General features: G+C 41.9%; 1 protein-coding gene across 3 annotated transcripts in view; it reads right to left on the reverse strand.

The window, feature by feature from the left end:
* Positions 1–1,820: 1,820 nt before the first annotated feature.
* Positions 1,821–21,052, reverse strand: part of plekhh1 (pleckstrin homology domain containing, family H (with MyTH4 domain) member 1) — a 36,030-nt gene continuing 16,798 nt past the window's right edge. For all 3 annotated transcript variants that reach the window (XM_074660227.1, XM_074660228.1, XM_074660229.1), the window contains 23 exons: positions 20,221–20,963; positions 19,268–19,346; positions 17,917–18,008; positions 17,605–17,752; positions 16,193–16,329; positions 15,481–15,591; positions 15,154–15,240; positions 14,667–14,825; positions 12,895–12,975; positions 12,466–12,645; positions 12,247–12,358; positions 11,597–11,709; positions 10,145–10,321; positions 9,929–10,026; positions 9,642–9,819; positions 8,550–8,705; positions 6,994–7,091; positions 6,579–6,720; positions 6,332–6,474; positions 5,497–5,626; positions 4,374–4,457; positions 3,605–3,751; positions 1,821–2,121 (listed from right to left, as the gene is read on the reverse strand). In XM_074660227.1, coding sequence (XP_074516328.1) covers positions 1,969–2,121; positions 3,605–3,751; positions 4,374–4,457; positions 5,497–5,626; positions 6,332–6,474; positions 6,579–6,720; positions 6,994–7,091; positions 8,550–8,705; positions 9,642–9,819; positions 9,929–10,026; positions 10,145–10,321; positions 11,597–11,709; positions 12,247–12,358; positions 12,466–12,645; positions 12,895–12,975; positions 14,667–14,825; positions 15,154–15,240; positions 15,481–15,591; positions 16,193–16,329; positions 17,605–17,752; positions 17,917–18,008; positions 19,268–19,346; positions 20,221–20,963 — 3,548 coding nt within the window. In that variant the 3' untranslated portion in view covers positions 1,821–1,968. The remainder of the gene's footprint in view (positions 2,122–3,604; positions 3,752–4,373; positions 4,458–5,496; positions 5,627–6,331; positions 6,475–6,578; positions 6,721–6,993; positions 7,092–8,549; positions 8,706–9,641; positions 9,820–9,928; positions 10,027–10,144; positions 10,322–11,596; positions 11,710–12,246; positions 12,359–12,465; positions 12,646–12,894; positions 12,976–14,666; positions 14,826–15,153; positions 15,241–15,480; positions 15,592–16,192; positions 16,330–17,604; positions 17,753–17,916; positions 18,009–19,267; positions 19,347–20,220; positions 20,964–21,052) is intronic.

The following is a 21,052-nucleotide window of genomic DNA, read 5'->3' on the forward strand; positions in this document are numbered from 1 at the left end:
TACTCTGCTACATAAAGGAAACTGAACGGTTTCCTACATAAATGTGACAGATGTGGAAAACGTTACCTTTTTAAGCAAAAGTTATAAAATGTTGGAAATAAAAATAAATAACTAATCTGGACACGAGCAAGTCAGTGGTTTGATCCAAAACAGTTCAAGTCATTACAATATTCCGGTGGCTCTTTTATTTATTTTATTTTATTTGTCCTTTTATTTGTTTATTTCTCCTTTTGTTTGTTGATTATTAAAACACAGAGTGACCTGAGTGACCCTACGCTGTATGTCTTATACACTCACCGGCCACTTTATTAGGCACACCTGTTCAATTGCTTGTTAACACAAATAGCTAATCAGCTAATCACATGGCAGCAACTCAATGCATTTAGGCATCTAGAGGTGGTGAAGACGACTTGCTGAAGTTCAAACCGAGCATCAGAATAGGGAAGAAAGGGGATTTAAGTGACTTTGAACGTGGCATGGTTGTTGGTGCCAGACGGGCTGGTCTGAGTATTTAATTAGGTACAACTTGTACCTAATAAAGTGGCCGGTGAGTGTATGTTATTAGAAGAAGACACAAACATGTTGCACAGCTAAACCTTCACAGATGCATTATTATATATACAGAATAACACTGAATATACCCCGTTGTGTTATTGCGTACCTCAGTAATGTCAGATAGCAGATCACATACTTCACTTTTATTTGGCTGCTTTATGCGAGGTTTAATCGAGCTGAATATTAACTTTATCGTTTGAAACAATAGAAAAGGATTACAAAACTTAAATATGGCCTTAATTTCTTTAGGGGAAAACAATCCCGCACCCCGTTTTATAAGGAAAAGCAAATTGAATTTAAAAAGATTAGTTTAATAATTGATTAGTTTACTGACACAAAATGAATTTGCAACTATTTTGATAATCGATTCATCATTTAAGTAATTTTTTTAAGCTTCTATGATGTCAAACTTAATATTTTGGGGTTTTGGACTGTTGGTTACAAAAACAATACGTTAACTTGACAGTTGTTTCTATTTTCTGACGTTTTATGGACCAAGCAACTCATCAGTTAAAGGTCCAGTGTGTAGCGTTTGGTGGCATCTAGCGGGTAGGTTGCAACACACTGAAACATCTCCCGTGTGCCAAGCGTGTGGGAGAACTACGGTGGCCGACACAAAAACGCAAATGGCTCTCTCTAGAGCCAGTGTTTGGTTTGTCCGTTCTGGGCTACTGTAGAAACATGACGGTGAAAAATAGAGTCATATTAGATGTGGATTATATCAAATTAAGATGCGGCACTTGCGTCGGGGTTTATTTCACAACAATCCCCCGCTAGCTGCACATTATCTCGCTTAAGTAGCCGTGTAAGTATTACACGGCTACTTACTTAAGAAATCAATAATTTGACACAAAAATGGTCCGCCGTGATTGACCAATCAGAATCGAGTATTCAACAAAGCCGTGTAATAAAAAGCATCACATGCCATATCAGTCCCTTTCTAATTGCACAGTACCTCATGAATGAGTTTAAACTCTGGTTCATTGTCAAGTACAAAGTGATCGTTCATGTGACGCCGTATTCCAGTCAAACCAGCTCTCAGAAGGCAACAGCTCACGACAGAAAAAAGACAAGTCTGAAGAAAAACTGGAAAACAGGAACGTCAGCATAAAGGCATAAACGTCTGACTAAAAGGATCACACTGCAGGTGGAAAATGTGTCCTCAGACCACAGAAATAATTCCAACGAGGAATTTGAACCTTACATCTAAATAAAGCAGAGCTGAAACACTCTTTTGTTGTAGAAATAAATAGTCTAACAAGACTGATCCTGACATTTCTAAATCAAAATTTTAAAAAAAATGTAAAAAATAATCTCCTAGTACCTGTTCTGTAAACCCGGACATGCAACCCAACGCACTCCATATGAATGCGGACTAAAGGTAACTGTTGACATCAAGCCTCCCTGTAGATTTCACAGTAGTGTGGGGCCCTTGGTGGTGTAGTTCATGGCGGGGAAGTGCCTGCTGTCTACGTCCCAGTGGCCGAGGGGCTGGTGAGAGGCAGACGGGAGGCCGGGGGGCCAGTGGTTGATGTAGCTCGCCATGAGCAGAGTCAGCTCCAGGATCTGAAACACAGGGTCAGATCATAGATGAATGGCTTTAACAGGATGATATGGTGTTTCATTTGGTTCTGGGGAGCTGGAGGCCCAGTGTGGCTCAAACCTGAGACACCCAACGGATCTGCTATCAAGACTCTCATTAGCGTCACCCACAGTTGTAATACGACTCTGTGTTAAAGCTCCGTTGAGATTCTGCACATTAAATATCGGAAACAACCTGTTTTCTCCATCAGCTCTTAGTTAGTGAGGGTAGAAACAGGTGAATATGAATCAGTTTGTTTCCTCCCTTATCTCCAGAGCTCCTTCATACGACTTCATCACCTTGAACACCTTGTAAATGTGGGTGGATAGATTGAATATCTATCTACCCACATTTCCTTTACGCCTCAGCTGCTGGTGGTTTACATCACACAGCCCTATCAGATGAACTCAACCATCCCTTCATCAACACAACCGGTCACGTCCAGTTTAAAGGGATAGTTCAGGTGTTTTGAAGTGGGGTTGTATGAGGTATCATTAGTCAGTGTATCATCTACAGTAGATTTTTATTTTATTTTTATTTATCCTTTATTTAACCAGGAGGTCCCTTGAGATTAAAATCTCTTTTTCGAGGGAGACCTGGCCAAGATGGCACACCGTTACAAAGTTACAAAACTTATACAGTGGAGCATGTTAAAACAGACAAAAGACAACAGATACATAATACAAAATCCAGTTTAGGAATAACAATTGCCCTCTTCAGTTACACAGTTTTTTATCAGAGCTTTGAACTCTCCCAGGGAGATAAAATCATTAAGCTGTAGTGTGTTCTGAAGGTTATTCCAAGACTAGGGCGCAAAATAGGCGAAAGCTGCTCTACCAAGTTCCGAGCAAATCCTCGGTACCCGGTAGAGCAGCCATCTAGTGGAGCGAAAGTTATAATAGCTGTTGGTGAGTGATGACAGTCGATGACAGTCGGCACTCCCTCAGTTTGGAGAAACAGACAGGAGTTACCGCATGGAACAAAAGCAATGTACTGCTGTGGACGGGGCTGGCAGCAAAACACATTTTAGACACCTAAAAGAAAGACTCACCTAAAAAAATCAATATAAGTTTAAGTGTACACTATAGTTAGAATATTTCCACCAGTTTACTCGCTGTCAGAAAGCTATACAGTCAATGTTTTCAATGGGAAACTGAAGCTGTTATCTATGCTCTTGCCAAAGCAACCAGACATGATTGAAAAACAACAGCAATTTTACCTCGCAGAACACGGTCAATTGGTTAGTTAGTTTGTGTTATCGTGTGACTTTGGTGAATCCGAATAAACCAAACTCACACAATAACACTATCTAACTGACCGATCGAGGCAGCGGTAGATCAGAAACTCCCGTGTTCTGCGAGGAGAAATTCACAAAATGTGAAGTGACGACCTCACATGTGGCAGCAAAGTGGAAACTTGTCAATCAATCAGACTGAACATGTGCGCAGATGTACTCCTGACTCTTACCTTTGGTTTAGCCATCGCAAAGACCAGCTTCTCCACGCTCTTCTTCCCGACTCCCGGCTCCCTCTGCTGGCTCGTGACCACCATGAAGTCGTCACGGCAGCCGCCGAAGGTAATCACAGACTGGTAGGAGTATGTGACCAGCGTGTGCTGAGGGATGAAAGCATTGCCAGTGTGAAATGTGCAGCGATATAAACAGGGAGCACTTTCAGATTTTATTGCCGATTCCAAAAATAGTACGTGGAATTCTTTTGGTAAATCGTTTTGGTTTCTGCTTTTTTTGAAGGACAAATTGAGTGTGAAGAAGCGTGACACGACATCCAGCGACTTCTTGTGATTTTCACTTTGTTTTTTTTCTCTCTGACTTTCATGAAAGCCCACGAGCAGCGCTGCCCGCCAGACCAAGAATGAAACGGATCTACACGGGCTGCTGAAAATTACAGAGCTCGAGCTAACAACGTTTACATGTTGGAGCGGCTGTCTGTCAGGGTCAAGAATGTTAAATCAGAGGCTGGCCGTTTAATTTTACTGGATTTTTGGTGTTTGAAACACCACAGACTAGAAATCCTTCCAGACCAGCGAGTCGACAGAGCTCTGCAGCTGTGGCTCAACCAGCTGAAGGCTGCAGCTGTAAAGAGAGATCTCACTTTTCAGCTATCGACTGAAGCAAAAATGTTCTACATAAATGTCAATCTCTTCCATGTTTTATGTAACAACACAGAGACAGAGATGGTGTTGATGGAGGTATTTGATATGGAGGTATGGAACTCACCATTGTATAGTCCAGCACACACAATCCATCTTCATTGACTGCCAGCCACACCGAGCTCTGCTCAACAGGAGAGGGGGGGACCGGCTGTGGACAGGGGAAACAAAGAGAGGTCACGGGTCAGGTGTGATCCATCCTATAAACAATAGAGCTTCCTCTCTGGGTCTTCTTCTGGTCACAAACTGGTCCAACCTGTGCTGGATGGATGGGGCTTGTTAGCCAAATGTAAGGTGTATTGTCACGTCGGATGAAAGGTAGCGTTCGTATCAAGAGCTTGTTTTCAATAAGACTTCAAACAAAGGAGTGAATGTAACAGACAAGAGCCGACATTAAAGCCTACATATTAGCTTTGTTGAATACTCGATTCTGATTGGTCAATCACGGTGTTCTATGGTCTGTTATTTCTTTATAGCAGACCGTTGCTATGTATAACAGACCGTTGCTATGTATAACAGACCATTGCTGTGGGAGCAGTTCTGTTGTCGGACTCTGGAGGACCGTTTTTGTGTCAAATTATTGATTTCTTATGTAAGTAGCTGTGTAATATGAGGGATAATGTACAGCTAGTGGGTCATTATTGTGAAATAAACCCCTTCAGGGCGATGCAAGACCCTGTCTTGGTTTATTTCACAACAATGACCGGCTCGCTGTACATTATCCCTTACATAGTACCCCCTCAGTGTAGGCGGGATTCTCAGCTGATCGCTGTAGCGACGGCGTGCGAAACTCCCGTAAACAGAGGATCTGCACTTCGTTAATTTTAGGTTGTAGTATACGGCGTAGTTTTGTGGGCTACCATTTCTTCAAATCTGGGTTCAGTGACTTAAAAAATTGCGATCGCTATTGACGGCGGGTTTGTTCAGGATGCCCCGTTACGCAGCAGTGACGACTTTCTCTGACCAATCAGTGGTCCACAGTGTTTAACTCCACCTTCTAGTATCGGCTCAGCTCGCTCGGAAACCTCGATTGAGGTGGAACCAAGAATGAAGCAGTTCTATTGATACCATCCACAACTTTTGCGAATGGAAACACAAAAATAAGCGTTCCAACGTGTAACGAACTGAACTGGACTGTTTGGTGGAAACGTGCCATAAGTCAAACAATATAAGTGGACTCTTTTTCTTACCTTGGCACTGAAGAGTTTGGCTCCAAACAGGGGCCATTTGCGAGCCACAGTTAGGTAGATCCTCACACACTCGGGTGCACTGCACCCACGTAGCATAGACCACTTAGTGGCCAGACGCTCAGTCAGATCTCTGAAAGGAGAAAAAGAACATTAATTAAAGGGACAGTGTGTAGGATTTAGTGGTATCTAGTTGTGTGGTTGCCGCCGAGTGCAAAACCGTGGTAACGCCGTTCGCCTCGCTCAGAGGCCATCCACACCATATTAACACTACTTTAGGAGCAAAGGAGGTCAAACGGCGGCTGGCGGTATCCACGGTTTTGCACTCTGCAGCTCACGTTACCGCAGTTTCACAAGGAGAACTACGATGGCCTTCAGGTAACGTAAAAACGTGAAAGTCTCTCTCTAGAGCCAGTGTTTGGTTTGTTTGTTCTGGGCTACTGTAGAAACATGGCAGAGCAACATGGCTATGTAGATGTAGATATGAAGGGTTCATTCTAAGCTAACGAAAACACAACGATTCTTAGTTTCAGGTGATTATACACTAATGAAAACATAATTATGAATATTATATTCCATTTCTGCTAATAGATCCCCCAAAATGTTACGCACTGTTCCGTTAAAGTTTAAATCTCATCTGTTGCAAACAAGAACATCCTGCAGTGTTTGTGTCTGATGAGTTTATGACAAGATGCCACCACTATGTTTGTCAGACTTTGTTTTTGTTGCAACAGGATATTGCCAAATACATTACACATGTAGGAGGACATTAGGTTCTCTGGCTCTAGATAAAAAAAAAGTGGAGTATTTGTTTTGACAACAGCAGTGTTTGTTTTACCTGAGCTGCTCTGAGCTGCAGTCCAGTTTGTAGCGTTTGGGGTAGAAGCGCTCTAAAGCCTGCAGGAGAATCAGCTGAGATTTCGGCTGAGGAGAGGTGGCGGGAGAGGAGGCAGCCGGTCTCTCCAGGTCACCATGTTCAACCTGGAAGACAAAAGAAGAGAGAGGGTTAGAAAGAGTAAGAAATTCTTACTGACTGTACAAGGTTTTCATAAATCAGAATACAAGTTTACATAATGTGTACAGACCTGTGCCATGAGGGCAGCCACCTCCAGAGCCAGCTCTTTGTTCACGGGGAAGTGGCCTTGCTGAACTTCATCATTCACCTGGTACGCCAGCAGGAGGCGCTCTCGCTCTGTCTCTCCTTTCACCTGAGATCTGAAACTCAACCTGTGCATGAACAAATGAAGACAAAGTTTGTCATGAAACGTGTTTTCCTGGTAGAGGTGATGAATTATGCACACTTCACTTCATTTCAAAGATGCAGAAAAGTCCTGTGAAAAGTGAGAACACATCTCACGTCACCATCTTTTATTGTCTTGTTTCAAAAGGCCTATTCTTTAGACGACTGTGTGTGACCACATAATGAAAGGTGCAGAGGTAATGTGTGTTTTACAAAGCCCAGACAATAGAAACAACAATGACAATAGAAAGAAATCCGACCTGCTTTTGTATGTTAGACGCACAATCCGTGTCCCCTCATTTTTCCCAGGATGCAGCTCCTTTAGCGTCTGCTCCCACTTGGAAATGACATCACAGATCTGGAAAAAGGGAAACCAGTCAGTCTCAAGTCAGACACGTGGAAGCTTTTATGGGATTTATGGTTCTGAACAAGGTTATCATAGTTTTGAATTTTCAATTGTTTTTTATTTTATTTTATTTTTTACTTTTTGAGTTCATTTTAGTTTTAGTTCGTTTTCAGATTGCGTTTGCTAGTTTTAGTTTAGTTTCAGTTTCTCAGAAAGGTTTAGTTTTAGTTTTTAGATATTTAGTTTTGCAGTAGTTTTCTTTTGTTTTTGTTAGGGCCTGGTATAATGTTTCTCAGGATGGAACCTGCCAAAATAAAAAATAAATGAATAAATATATAAATGACTCGATAATTGAATAAATATCATTAAATGTATCAAAAATAATATTAAAAATAAATTAATTAATTGTTAAAATGTGACATAAATTGATATTTCTGTTTTTAATTTGCTAATGTATTTATTTATCTTTGTATTTTTTTTAAATTAAAAATTTAAACTGAAACTAATTTATGTTAATTTTTATTTTATTTTTTATTAATTTTGTAACCAGGCAATATTGTTTCAAATTAGCTGCAAAAATGCCAAATCTTACCAAGTATATTTGTCTAATTACTAGTTAAAATATCTCATAACACTTAATAAAAGACCTCACCTATCAAGTCATATATCACTGACTTGTTTATAGACAATGCATCTTGATTATCTTAAGTGACAATTGAGCATCATAGGCTTATTATGACACACAGCTCTTCCTAATACTAATGAAATATAGCTCAAAGATGTCTTTTTTATTTATCTTGAATAGACCTAAATCTTATTTCTAGACATCTTACCAGGAGAATTCTCACTTGTTCCATTGGCAGATTTCTTTACCTATTTCAAGCAAAAACACCTTGTATTCATTGTTTGGTTTTTTTAACCTACTTTTAGAGGGTATTAGTAGGATATAGTTTTTATTTAGTTTCAGTTTAAAATATTTTTCACTGCTTATTTTTGTTTTAATTTCAGTTTTAGTTTTACTATAATAACCCTGGTTCTGTCAGCAGGTGGCAGCAGCTACAGTGTCGCTGCAGAGAAAGACATCAATCTGTTCTAACTGTATACTGAACGAGCCAGACCGAGTTATAAATGTAGTGTGTTCACTGTCTTTGGTGAGCTGGTTAAACATAATGGAACCGTTTCAGTAACCAGAATGAAAAATGAAGTGGAAGCACCACGTTTATCATGATTGAGTGGAGTTAAATTACAGAGTAAGGCTCCGGTATGCTGCTGGCATGTGACTACATTTAAAAAAATAAAAAAAGTTTGGACGGCCTTAATTTGTCAAAACACTCCTTAACTGCCCACTGCTGATCCTCTAAAATATTAAGTAACATGAGACAAATTATATGAATAAAAGCACCACAGAAGCCTCGGTGGTGTGTCGAGGGTTTCTTCCATCCACTAATGCTCAGCGACCCACAGTCTTACCTTGGCAGACGGCTGCAGGCAGTGCTCCAGGTCTTTGCCAGACGGATCGTCAGTGAAGAGGGCGAGCCCAGACAGCTGAGGCTTCCTCACGCTGATCCTCTGGTTCAGCGTGTTGAGGAACTCTTCCACTGTGGTGGAGCCGTCGAAACCCACCACCTACATGAGGAAACAAAGGACACGTTGATGAGAAGCACTGGAAACCAGACCAAGCCAATATCATCCTGCATTTCCAGTCTAGACTGCACCACCTCTTAGCAAGAAAAGTAACAGCAGCAGCAGCAGATTAGAACTGCAGATGTAAGAGGGAGTTAAGATCAAAAACAGTCCTGCATTAAAAACATTAAGGAGTTGTGTTGTTTCAGGTACCACTGAGCTGATAAAATATAATCCAGGAAGTCCAGTTTAAGTAATAGATCCATGAGTTTGAAGGCTGATCGGTGCCAAAACACATATGAGACAGGATTTTACAACTCTGGAAAGTTATCACGACGGCAGAGATTTTATTGTCTGGCGGGACGATGTCAAAGTAAGCACTAGAAATATACTGTTCTTATATTTGCAACCAGAAGTGACATGAGAGGGTGAAGCTAAGTACAATGCTGAATAAGACATTTTCAGGCGACCAAAAAGGTTATAATTAACTTTAACTGAAAACACACTGTGAAAGGGTTAAGGATCTAAGACGAAAACACGGACAACTCCCAGACTGGACAACGCCGTGGTAGCGACCTGTCAATCACAAGGTAGCCACGCCCTAAAGCATGCCCTGCTTTATGGTCTATTTGACTCTAAATGGGATCATAATTTACTAAATGAACATCATGCTGTATTGAAGAAGACTTAAAACTGCAGGGGACATTAAATATTGAAGCAGCTGTTGCTTTATTAGCCTGTAGGTGGCACCATCAACATGTTAGTTAGACACAAAAACATGGTTGAAAAATAGGATCCAGGTTGAAAAATACCAAAGTTACCCTTTAAGACATCAATAAGACACGAATACAAGGTAGCTACAGCTCGAGTAAGAATTGTGTTCGCAGTACAAGGCGGTCACCACAAAGACAGCAACAGTGTGTTGTAGTTGTGTGTTACCTGGTAGGTGTTGTTCATGAAGTGGACCGGGATGCTGAATGGCAGAGAATGGTGGTAGGGGTTTCTCAGCAGGATGGAGACGATCTCCATACGTGAAGGTTTGGCCTCCCGCTCTCCATTCTGCAGAGTTCGCTCCACAGACCTCTGACAGTACACCGCATACTTCCCCACCTCACTCCTGTGTGGGAAAGAAGGATTAGAGATGCAAACAATGCACTAACAACCTCAGAACTGGTTTTAGTTACTTTGGACGTTAAGGAGTCAACTACAGGCTTTAGGCGGCTCACCTTGGGTCAGCATTGCGTTGCAGGTACTGTCTCAGGTACCAGAGGAAATGTTGTTGAGGAAGGAACAGCGCCACGCAAAGAGACAACAGCTGCCAGCACTAAAGGAAGAGAGAGTTTAAAGGAGAAAAACTTTGATTTAACAGGATCTTTTTTTATGCAAACATTTTTCAAACTTTTGCGACACTCTGCTTCACATTCTGCTCAAACCAGGCTGACCTGTGTGAGGGAGTAATTGTGTGGCGTCCGGCGGTTGGTCTGCTTGATAAGTTGACAGTACACTTCATTCTGCAGCTCCGGGTGGGTAAGGCACACTTGCAAAGCATTCTGGGCCAGCGAGGTGTGGTAGTCGACAGACGGAGACTCAGCCAGCACGTTGATGAAGAGCTGACAGGACTGCAGAGAGGGAAAGACTTCTGATTCTTAGTTCCACTGTACGGCCAGCAGGTGGAGGCAAACACGCACCAGTGACTTTAAATGCATCTTAAAGGCCCTATATTGTAGAAAGGGAGATTTACATGTCTTTTTTGATTATGAAGCAGGTCTAGGTGCTATATAAATACTGTGGAAGCATCAAAACGCTCCATCCAGGGAGAAATGCATACAGTTCGTTTTCAGAAACTGGATCAGGACCTCGTAAGGTTGTGATGTCACAACTATATGATCACCGGTAGCAACGCTATGAAGACGGTGACAACAGAAAGAGCAGAACATGTTTACCAATCAGAGCAGACTGGGCTTTTTCAGGAGTGTGGCTTAAAGAGACAGATGCTATAACACAAGTATGAACCTGAAAATGAGTATATGTCTCCTTTAAAATAACAAAAATACTAGAACTCCAGTTGATGATAATATTCAGGTCAGAAGAAATAAACAACAACATGTCATGAGGTCAGTGAGAGCCCAAATGTGTGTGTCATTATTTTTTGAAGTAGCTTTTGTTCTCATCCGCCGGGACAGTTGAAGACAAAAGAACCAATTTAACAGTTTCATCAGTCTGGTCAGATTCATTAGTACTTCAAAGGCATTAAGTGGAGCGTAGACTTGAAAAGCGCGTCGCTTCCATTCACTCTGTTTCTTTGTGTGTGTTTGGGACTCTTGTTTAAGGCTGGCTGGTCAAAGAGAGAGCCGATCCATTCAACTTTCAATCTTGTAGTGTACTGGAGGGGGCTTCTGGGTGGGCGCTCTGAGGGTTACAGAGCTGAAAAGAGAGGAAAAGGATCTGCCATCTTCCTACAAGGTCCCCGTTCTGCTCTGATCCCGTCTCTCCTCCCCCATCCTGTGGCTTCTATATCCATAGCTGCCACTCTCTGAAGGCCCTGACCTTCCATGTCTCCTCTTTAAAGGGCCGCCTTTCACACTGGCTGTAAACCAGAGGAACGCTTAGCCTCAATCAGAGCAGATAATCAAGGCCATTATCTCTCTTCCACGCTTTTAATGAGCTGAGGCCCTCGTCCTCCAGCCTTTGATCTGGTTTAGAGGCAGGAGGGACGAGAGGAAGAGGGCCACGGAGCGCATCCAGGAGTAGGAAGGGATAATGGGGGGATGGATGATACCTTGAACAGACCCTCGCAGTGAGAGCCGGACAGGGAAGGAAAGAGGGATTGGGAGAAAATGATGAAAGGAAGAGGATGGTAAGTAGAGTAGAACAAGAGAGGTGGAGAGACTGACCTTGAAAAGCTTGAGAGCTTCTGTCTGCAGAGCTTCAGAGGGCAGCGTGGTGAGAGGCGAGTGCAGACCCTCCTTACAGAAGCTCAAGGCCTCGCTCCTCCACAACGCAGACTCTGGGAAAAGAAGCACACACGCACACAGAAACCCACGCAAACAAGATTGAGTTTCAAAGCCGTAATGACTCAACAGCTGACAGGAATTCACACACGGTCGTAAACACAGTCTGCAGTGTGGATTAAGGCTGTCAGACACTGCGGATCAAAATAACATGTAGCATGCTACCGAGTAAATGTGCATCCACTTATAGAGAGACTTTGCAGCCTTCAGTCGATAAAGCATCTACTGAGAGTGTTATAAATATATCTCCAGTGTTGTCAACACAGAATATGCAGTGTCTGTAACAATAATTATGAATTACTTTCTTAAATTTACCACGGAGGACACCGAGGTCATGCTACAGGAGCTTCCGTGGACAGAAGTGAACTATTTTATGCATAAAAACAACAATCTGTATTATCTATTGTATCTGTATAGTTTCAGCATATTTTCATGACCTGATTATCATGATATCATAATAATCATTATAAGTATGCTCTGTGTGGGAAGCACACTCCAAGACTGACCCTGAGCACACTCGGGGATGTCCTCACCTGGCTCTCCCTCTGCATCAAGCAGTTTACCGATGGCCTGCTCGTACTCTGTGCCCACTCTGAAGGTTGCACAGCTGCCTGCCGCCACTGTCAGGTGATACAGCCATGTATCCTGTGTAGAAAAACAGCATTAATGTGCAAACAGAAATGAATGAATCCCCACACCTCAGGATGAATTACAGCTCAACATTTATTAAATACACAAATATGTTGCATTACCTTCTCCTGCTTGGTGCCGATGAGCAGGTATGTAGGACTCTGGTCTCTTGGTTGGACCACCAAGGTGCAGTGGGAAGAGAGGAAACCTCGACTGCCCGCTTCATAGTCCTCGTCTGAATCACAGGAGCGATCCACTTCTTGTACCGAGGCCTCGCGCATCTGCAGCTGACCCAGAGGCAACTGAGACGAAAAAAAGAAAATCAGTAAACAAGGAATCAAACACAAGAAGGTGGTAACAAGTATCAGACATAGATTTAAGTGTGTTCAATTAAAGAACATTACACCTTCTTTTTCATGTCTAAGCAACAGCTGTAAGCACCTATCCTTTATTTGTGAAAAGCCTAGCATTCTGTAACAGGTGTTAGTAATCACTAACAAAAGACAACATTAAAAGCAGGCGAGGTGTTAGGAGAAGGGAGTTTCGTGCACCTTGTCTTCCTGGTTACGATAGTAGTAGAAGACTTTTCCAACCATAGAGCACCACACCAGCTTTGAGTGTCCATGTTTGACCTGAAACAAGAAGACAGCGGCATAGAAAGTATTAGAACAAGTCCAAAGACAATCTGGCTGTAAACACAAGACAATCCCTTTATTGTTTTGTATTCAGACCAAAGAAGTTTTTCCAAAGCTTCTCGTTGTTTGTCAGGAGATTTCTAACCAGCAGATGTCCCAGGAGTGTGCAGGTAAGTGTGCAAAATCATTATTTAAGATTTTTTTTGTTTCCAAAGCAAAGTGACGACTAACTTCTGCCAAATGTAAACAGTCCATCCATCCACGCTCTGATTCAGCTGCTGCTGAGGATAATTACACATCACTCTCTGCGACGGACTTCATTCAGTGAGTTTTGGAAATACGAATGGAGCAATGATGTCACTGGAGGATGCCGTCGACGTGTAGCCAGCTGTGCATCCCTCAAAAAAAGGGGGTCAGCGGGGTTAAACTGCGCCGAGAGGCAGAACAGAATCGCCCGTCTGGACTGAGATCACGTCACAATCGGCAGATCAAAGAGTACTCTCAGGAAGGGATTTGGGGTTTGGTGAGAGGACCTGAGCCGTCAGTCATCTGTCGGAGACCCGTCACTCACACCCGTCAGATGTTTAAGTGTCTTTAACTTTACCAACAGACAGGCCTTGGCTGAGGAGAGGCAGGGACAAGAGGAGGGTGGAGGGGAAGGAGATGTCAAGCATTCCAGCAGCTCGAGCTTTAGAGCCGTGTCCCAACGTGAAGGAGGTTTTCAAGAATCTGCTTCGAGTGCTCCGTCAAACCGTCCCCACCCGAGTGACAGACACTTCTATATCTGTCTGAAAGGGGACGGTTAGCCTGAAAATGAGTTATTTCTGGCATCCTCTTCAGGGAGAACACCTGGCTAATCTTACCTACCTGTTAAAAACCTAATACATATTAACTACATTATTTCAGTAAATACAAACAAGTACACATATAAAGTTTCATTATTTCTACATGATTGTATTAAGTCTGAATTTGTGTGATTCCAGATGTTATAGAAACTCGAGCTGAAACAATTAATCAATTAGTTGATGGGCAGAAAAATCAATACTGATAATCTATTAATCGTCTAAATCGGTTTTAAGTCATCTCCTGGTTCCAGCTTCTCAGATTAATTGGATATTAGCACCTTTTTCTTATATATCTTTTTCGTACTCTACTGTAGGTCGGATAAAAACAAGCTATTTTTAAGATGTCAAATTGCATTCTGGGAAAATGTATGGGCATTTTTCACTATTTTCTGATATTTTATAGACCAAACAATTTATCAATTAACAGTAAAAACAATCGTCAACATATTTGATAATAAAAATAATCATTAGTTGCAGGCCTAAAGAAAATATGAACGCGTCTGAAAGCCACTTTTCTTACACTTATTTTCATGAATATTTAATATTATGCAGAAATGCTTTGCTTTCTTACTGAGAGATAGATGAGAAGATTAATACCATAATAATACTTTGCTAGCTGTTTCCAGTCTTTAAATATGAAGCTAAGCTAATTGTCTCCCAGTAGTAGCTTCATATTTAGCTTACAGACATGTCAAATTAAGTCAAGTCTATTGTATTTGTATAGTCAAATATCATAAATCACAAATTTGCCTCAGGGGGTTTTACAATCTGTACAGGATACGACACCCTCTGTCTTTTATGACCCTCATATGTAATGATATATCACGACTTCTGTCTCCCTACCTTTGTAAGCCAGCCCCTGACGGTGGGCTTGGCGGCGGTCTCCACGTTAACAGGGCTGCTGGCCTGGACTTTGAGTATGTTCTGCAGAACCCGGATCCACTCCTCCAGGATGTTGGGTGAGTCGGCGGTCAGATAGAAGGTCTTCTTCTCCGTTATCAACTGATTAGACAAAAAGAGAGAAATATGGGAAAAATGCTGAGCCGAGATGAGATAGCATCGTCGTGTCAGAGGAGATCAGAATCGGCTTCAGTAGAGCCGGGAAAACATTCCAGACCAATCCTACACCTGATGTCATTTTAAGCTGCTTCTCTGGTATGCAGCAGTAAAGCTCTGCTGTGATGCACTGCTATTATAAGTGTGTGTAGCCGCATGTGCCCCTCTAACAACTGTCTATTCTTCAGTCTTTTGAATTGTAGATCTATTCTTACACAAATTTAAGCACTATTAGGATCCTTTTCTAAGAATGTCAGATATGTTTTCCACTTACTTGAAATGTCTGCGCTCCCTCTCCACGAACTATACGGCACGACGAGTTCAGCTCAATCTGACCCTGAGGTTTCCTGATCACGTCACTCTGAAAACAAACACCAAAACACACACAAACATTTGATTCCACATTTAAATTGAAGTGGAAAAATGAATAACCACAGTTATGTACATCTTTTTTTAATCTACACTGACAACACTGCTAGTGATGGGGTGCTCGTGCCTTCAACTGCAGCCATCAACACACAGAATTTTGAAATATTCGTGCAATGTTTTCTGTGCCGACAGCAAAACCTTAGAAGGAAGCAGGCAGGCAGATCAGACTCACAGGAGATTTGTAGTAGAGGATCTCTCCATTCCTTAGGATGAACCAGCGGCGCTTCCAGGCTTTCACCTGACTGCCCATTTTCAGCAGGTACCCAGACTTCTCCAGCATCTCCTGCACACACAAACAGCACAGGAGTTATTCAAACACAACTGACTGCTCTTACTGGATTTAACTAACTCAATGATTTCTTCTCTTATAATTAAATTTTGTCAGTAGAGTTGTTTTGATTGGTTTGAAACTGGCAAGTTATTGTAAACACATAATACATTATTTATTTATTTATATTTTACTTTTATTTAAATTACATTTTTTATTTTATTCATATTTTATTTAATTAAATTTTACTTTCATTTTAATTCTTTATTTAATTTAACTATAATTTTAATTTCACTTTACTTTTTATTTTATTTATATTTTATTTTATTTTATTTTATTTTACTTTCATTTAAATTTTTAATTTAATTTAATTTAATTTTCATTTAATTTAATTTAAATTTTTAATTTAATTTAATTTAATTTAATTTAATTTAATTTAATTTAATTTAATTTAATTTAATTTAATTTTACTTTCATTTTACTTTTTAATTTTAATTTCATTTATATTTTATTTGGGGAAAAAAAGAAGCATGGCAATACCATGTCTTGTTATCTTTGAAAATGATGCTTCACAGTAAAAACATTTGAAGCCTATAACAAGCAGGAATCCACTCACAGGCCCAGTGCTCTCACAGGAATAGGAGGAGGTTCGCTGGACTTTATGTTCCGGTTCGGAGTAGTCGCTGTCCAGGGAGTAGGCATCGGGAGGAATGGCATAATCACTCTCTGAGCTGATGGAGGACATGGACACACCTAGGAAAACAGGAGATGGTTACATAAATAAAGGTACAGAAAGTAAGAAAGGTGTACTAGAAGTGGTTGAAGGGAGAAAAACACAAATTCTACATGTGTTGTTTGAGAGCCAGCAAGCAACAGGAGGCTCTTATAAATGGGAAATCCAGACTCTGAGATCACTGTTAGATATCATCAGTACGTGATGCTCAATGCATTCCAGCAGTTAGTTTGCACTGAGTTAAAGTGGTGAATATCTGTTCCCACTGAGTGTCATACTTTGCTTTCCCTTAAGCTGCATCATCTATTTCTACTCCAGTTAATGATTTCAAAAGTATCTCGGTACTTTCCGTACTTACGATGCAGCTTCTCGCAGCTGCATACCATTCTGGTGAGCAGACAAACTGCTGCCTCTTCTAGCTGTATTTCTCTCTGTATGAGGGGTAAACGTTGGGGCAGAATGGTGCTCCTCCTGACAGTTATCATTGATGCTTTTTTTTTCCTTTAAGGGCATTTTTACTTGTCGTTGTACATTGACAACCATGCATTTTTCAGATAAACTTAAGAGTACATCAGAGGTGAGGACTCAAGTGACAAAAAAGACTTGCAACTTGACTTGGATTTTGACACCAGTGACTCATGACTTCACTTGATACCTTCCCCCAAAGGCCAAAGATTAAAAAACATGTTATTTAAAAAGTGCGTGCACGAAAATGATCAGCTGTCAGAGATGTTGGGTTTATTTACTTTTTGAGAGATCCTTTATTGATTTGTTTTTCAAGAGGATTTACTCCTGTGGGAAAAACTGAACTAAACTGAACAAACTGAATTTCTATCTTTTGTTGTTTATTGCTGAATCCCTGAAAAGTTTTTTTTTTGTTTTTTTGTTGAACTCTGGACTCTTTATTTTTGGTGAATATTACTGACTTGCATTTGATTATCTTATACGTAATTCCCCAGATCCGCTTTGTTTGAACCAATCCAACAGCATCCAATCAAGCTGCAGAAGAAAACCATGAAGCTCCAACGTTACGTTACTGAGTGTTGTTAAAATGGCATTACATTTGGTGAAGAGCGCATTATGACTTGTTTCGGACTCAAAACTCAAAGTTTAGGATTTGTGACTCGAGTGCAAAGACTTGAGACTTACTTGTGACTTAGTAGATGCTCTGTACTGAGTCCTACCTTTAAGATGATAAAACACTGGATCCAAATTTCATGGATCATCTTAAACTTGTGTTGTCAACAAGCTTGTCCTGAGATTTTAGAGGTACATGGTTTTCATTGTCTCCTCACCTCTCTTGACGGCGCGTGGGCTCCCTGGGACGCTGCCCTTCTTGTCGGGGAACAGGATGGAGGTCCGTAAACTGGCCAGAGAGCTGCTGTCGTCCTCAGACCCAGAGTCATCATCGCGTAGAGGTACGCTGCTGATCTGAGTGGCTTTCTAAAACACACATTGGAAAGAGTACTGTAAGGTCAAACACCACCAGTACAGACAGCTAGTCTGATGTTGAAAACACAGAAGCCGGTGACAAGCTGCCTCAAAAGTAAAGAGATCATCTAGCTGCACTGTAAACCTTCAATAATGAAAAATAAAGTTTCACTCACCCCTTTCAGTGTGGTGTAGACTGGTACATTGATATTCTTATAGATCAACTGGGAGAACGGACCTGCCGCTGGATATTGGGGTAAGTTGGACCCTGCAACACACACAGGAAAACATTTATTCTGAATTTATTTGATTTAATGTTTAATTTCTTCACGTACATAGAATGCCACATAGCACAGCATTTTACAGTGTAACTTAAAGTGAGACTACAAATGGCAATTACAGGCCAACGCTAAAACATGCTGTATAGCACAAGGAGTGACGAGTTATTAAGTTTGGAAACTGACTCTGTAATATCAGTTACACAGAAATATCTATAGGTTATCTAATATTAGACACCATAAGCTACTGGTCATGGTCTGTAGCATATTGAATTTAACTATGGTGCATTTTATTGATTCGAAATTTAAGTTTTTATTCGTAAAATAAATACTGCTCTTTCTTCTTTTCAAAGAATCACACAAAAGCACCACTTTAAATCTTGTGTTTAGCAGAGATGTGTTCATAAGTTTCTTGGGAAAAGTCATGAAAAAAGCATAAAAAATACTAATCAACTAAAGAAATCTTAGTCGACTGAGACCAAAACGACCAATAAATCGACTAAGAGGGGGCAGCCCTATAATAGATACATAATTCATATATAATTTACACACATTTGCAGCAGGACTATATGCTTTTCAAGTACCCACTGGTAAAAGTTAGATAGTCTTGAGCTGGTCCATGGTATTCATTCTGATCTAAGTGCTCCACCTCAAGATCCACCTGAAGGCACAAATATGAGAGGAAGCTGAATACGCTGAGCAAGCTATGACTTAATCCACAACAGCCACTTGGCAGTCAGGAAATTCAATAGTCGGCGTGCTGTCAAACCTCGCTGTCTGATGATGTCGGGACAGACAGCGTAGCGGTAATTACACCCAGACCACGTCCTTTCATCGCAGCTGATTAAAGAGCAGCTTCTCCTTCAGCTCCTCTTAACCTCCCCACTCCTCTTATGCTCTTCCTCGGCTCTTTAAAGAACCCTCCTGAAGGAAGAGGAGCCCACACCTGTGCAGGTGTGGGGAGCCTCGGGCCAGAGGAAGTGACATCAAAGGCGGCAATGACAGATCCAACCCGACCGCACACCTCCACAGCAGCTTTAGCTTCAGCTGAATGACATGTCACTTCACAGTGATGTCTCATCTCCTCCACCACCCAGGCTCACGCAGACAGACGAGCACACACACACACCGGGTCAGACACTGCTGTCTTCCTCTCTGCTTTAGACTGACTATAAATGTATACTGCAGAGATGTTAGTGAAGAAGGAGTGGAGGGCTACTTTCTTGTGTCTATCTGCGGGGGGACTCACCTCGTCCGGGGCCCCTGGCTCCAGGACTCGCCTCTGATACTCTCATTCCTGACTTTGCCACAGCGTAGATCCGACTCTCCTGCAGAGAGAAAAAATATCCCTTCAACATTTTGGCATTGAGATCTGAGATCTGAGATCTGAGGTCTGAGATCTGCGGAATACATCATTAAAGGAATAGTTTGGCATTTTGGGAAATACGCTTATTCACTTTTTTCCCAAGAGTTAGATGAGAAGCTTGATACCGCTCTTATATCGGTGCGGTAAATATGAAGTTATACCACAAGCAGCTGGTTAGGTTAGCTTAGCACAAAGACTGGAAACAGTCAGAAAACCATTCAAGTTGCAGTTTACATCTTTGTCTGTAAATCTCATCACTTCATAATTTTATCCTCTTAGACATTTGCGTGAAATTGTCATAATGAGTTATGGCCAAAAAAAAGTGTTTTGTGAGGTCACAGTGACCTTTGACCACCAAAATCTAATCAGTTTATCCTTGAAATTCCATCAAGGCATTACTGAGATATATCGCTTTCATGAGAATGGGATGGACGTGCGGTCACAGTGATCTTAATAATGTAAATTATGAGCTTTTGGAAGTGCTGCTAGGCAGATTTTGTTGTCTTTGGACAGTGCTAGGCTAGCTGTTTCCCCCTGTTTCTAGTCTTTGTGCTAAGCTAAGCTAACCTACTACTGGTGGTAGCTTCATATTTAACATACAGACACGAGATCGGTATCAATCTTCTTATCTAACTCTCACCAAGAATGCAAATAAGCACATTTCCCAAAATGTCAAACTGTTCCTCTAATCTCTGATGGTTTCCTGAGCCCTGGGTAGTAACTGAAACAAAAAGATAATGGATCCAACTGAATTGATCATGCTGATAGGAAGGATCTTAACAGCATAAAATAATACAGGAGGCAGAAGTTGAATAGATAATACTGGTCTCTCGTACCCATGAAGGGAAGCGGTGTAAAGGAGGCGTTGGTGGTGGATCCAGCTGCTCCAGTTCTTCTGGGAATCCCACAAAGGAGACTCCATCCCGGCACGGCTCTTCTGATCCCGACCCCTCCACCACCCCGTCCATGCCGTCAGGAAGCCCATCGTCTATGTCCGTTTCTTCCACGACCTGCGAGAAGGGCGAGGTGGCGGTGCCTGTGCTCTTGAGGGTGGAGGACGTAGAGGATGGGGTCATGATGTCTATGTTAACGTTGAGGTGGTGGAGTCGGTCCAGGCTGGGCTGTGGCTGGCTGTAATGCTTCTTGACCAGCTGGATGCTGTCTCTGGGGGTGAGCGGGGTCCGTACTTTGGGCAGCGTCATGCTGGTGCCTGACTGGTGGACTGGAGGATTGGGGAAGGGGTTGTTGGTGGAGGGGGAGCGCGACAGGAGCGGGCTTTTGGGTGTTATTCTGAGGGACGACACCGGGGAGCTCGGCCCATGGGCCATCTCGTAGGCCGAGGACGAAGACGAGGAGGAAGAGGACGAGTGAAGGCACTGAGAGCGGAACTTGCTGCTGAGCTCATCGGAGGAGTTGTCTCTGTCAGAGCCCCCTGTCTGACCCGCTGGGAGCTCTGGTCCACTGATGGAAACAGGGCTGTTGGGACCCTCCCTGCTCCGACCCTGAGAGAGAGCATCGTGGCCTCCGAGGTCTCCGAGACAAATCCCTTTACTGGACTGTTCTGGAGTCCTTTTCACATCTGAGGAGACACATTATTAGCATTTGAGAAAGCCTACATACCACAGAGGAACTAATGTTAAAGGAATACTCCACAAAAAAAATATATTA

The sequence above is a fragment of the Sebastes fasciatus genome, chromosome 15 (genome assembly GCF_043250625.1).
Source record: "Sebastes fasciatus isolate fSebFas1 chromosome 15, fSebFas1.pri, whole genome shotgun sequence".
In the NCBI taxonomy this organism is placed as follows: Eukaryota; Metazoa; Chordata; class Actinopteri; order Perciformes; family Sebastidae; genus Sebastes; species Sebastes fasciatus.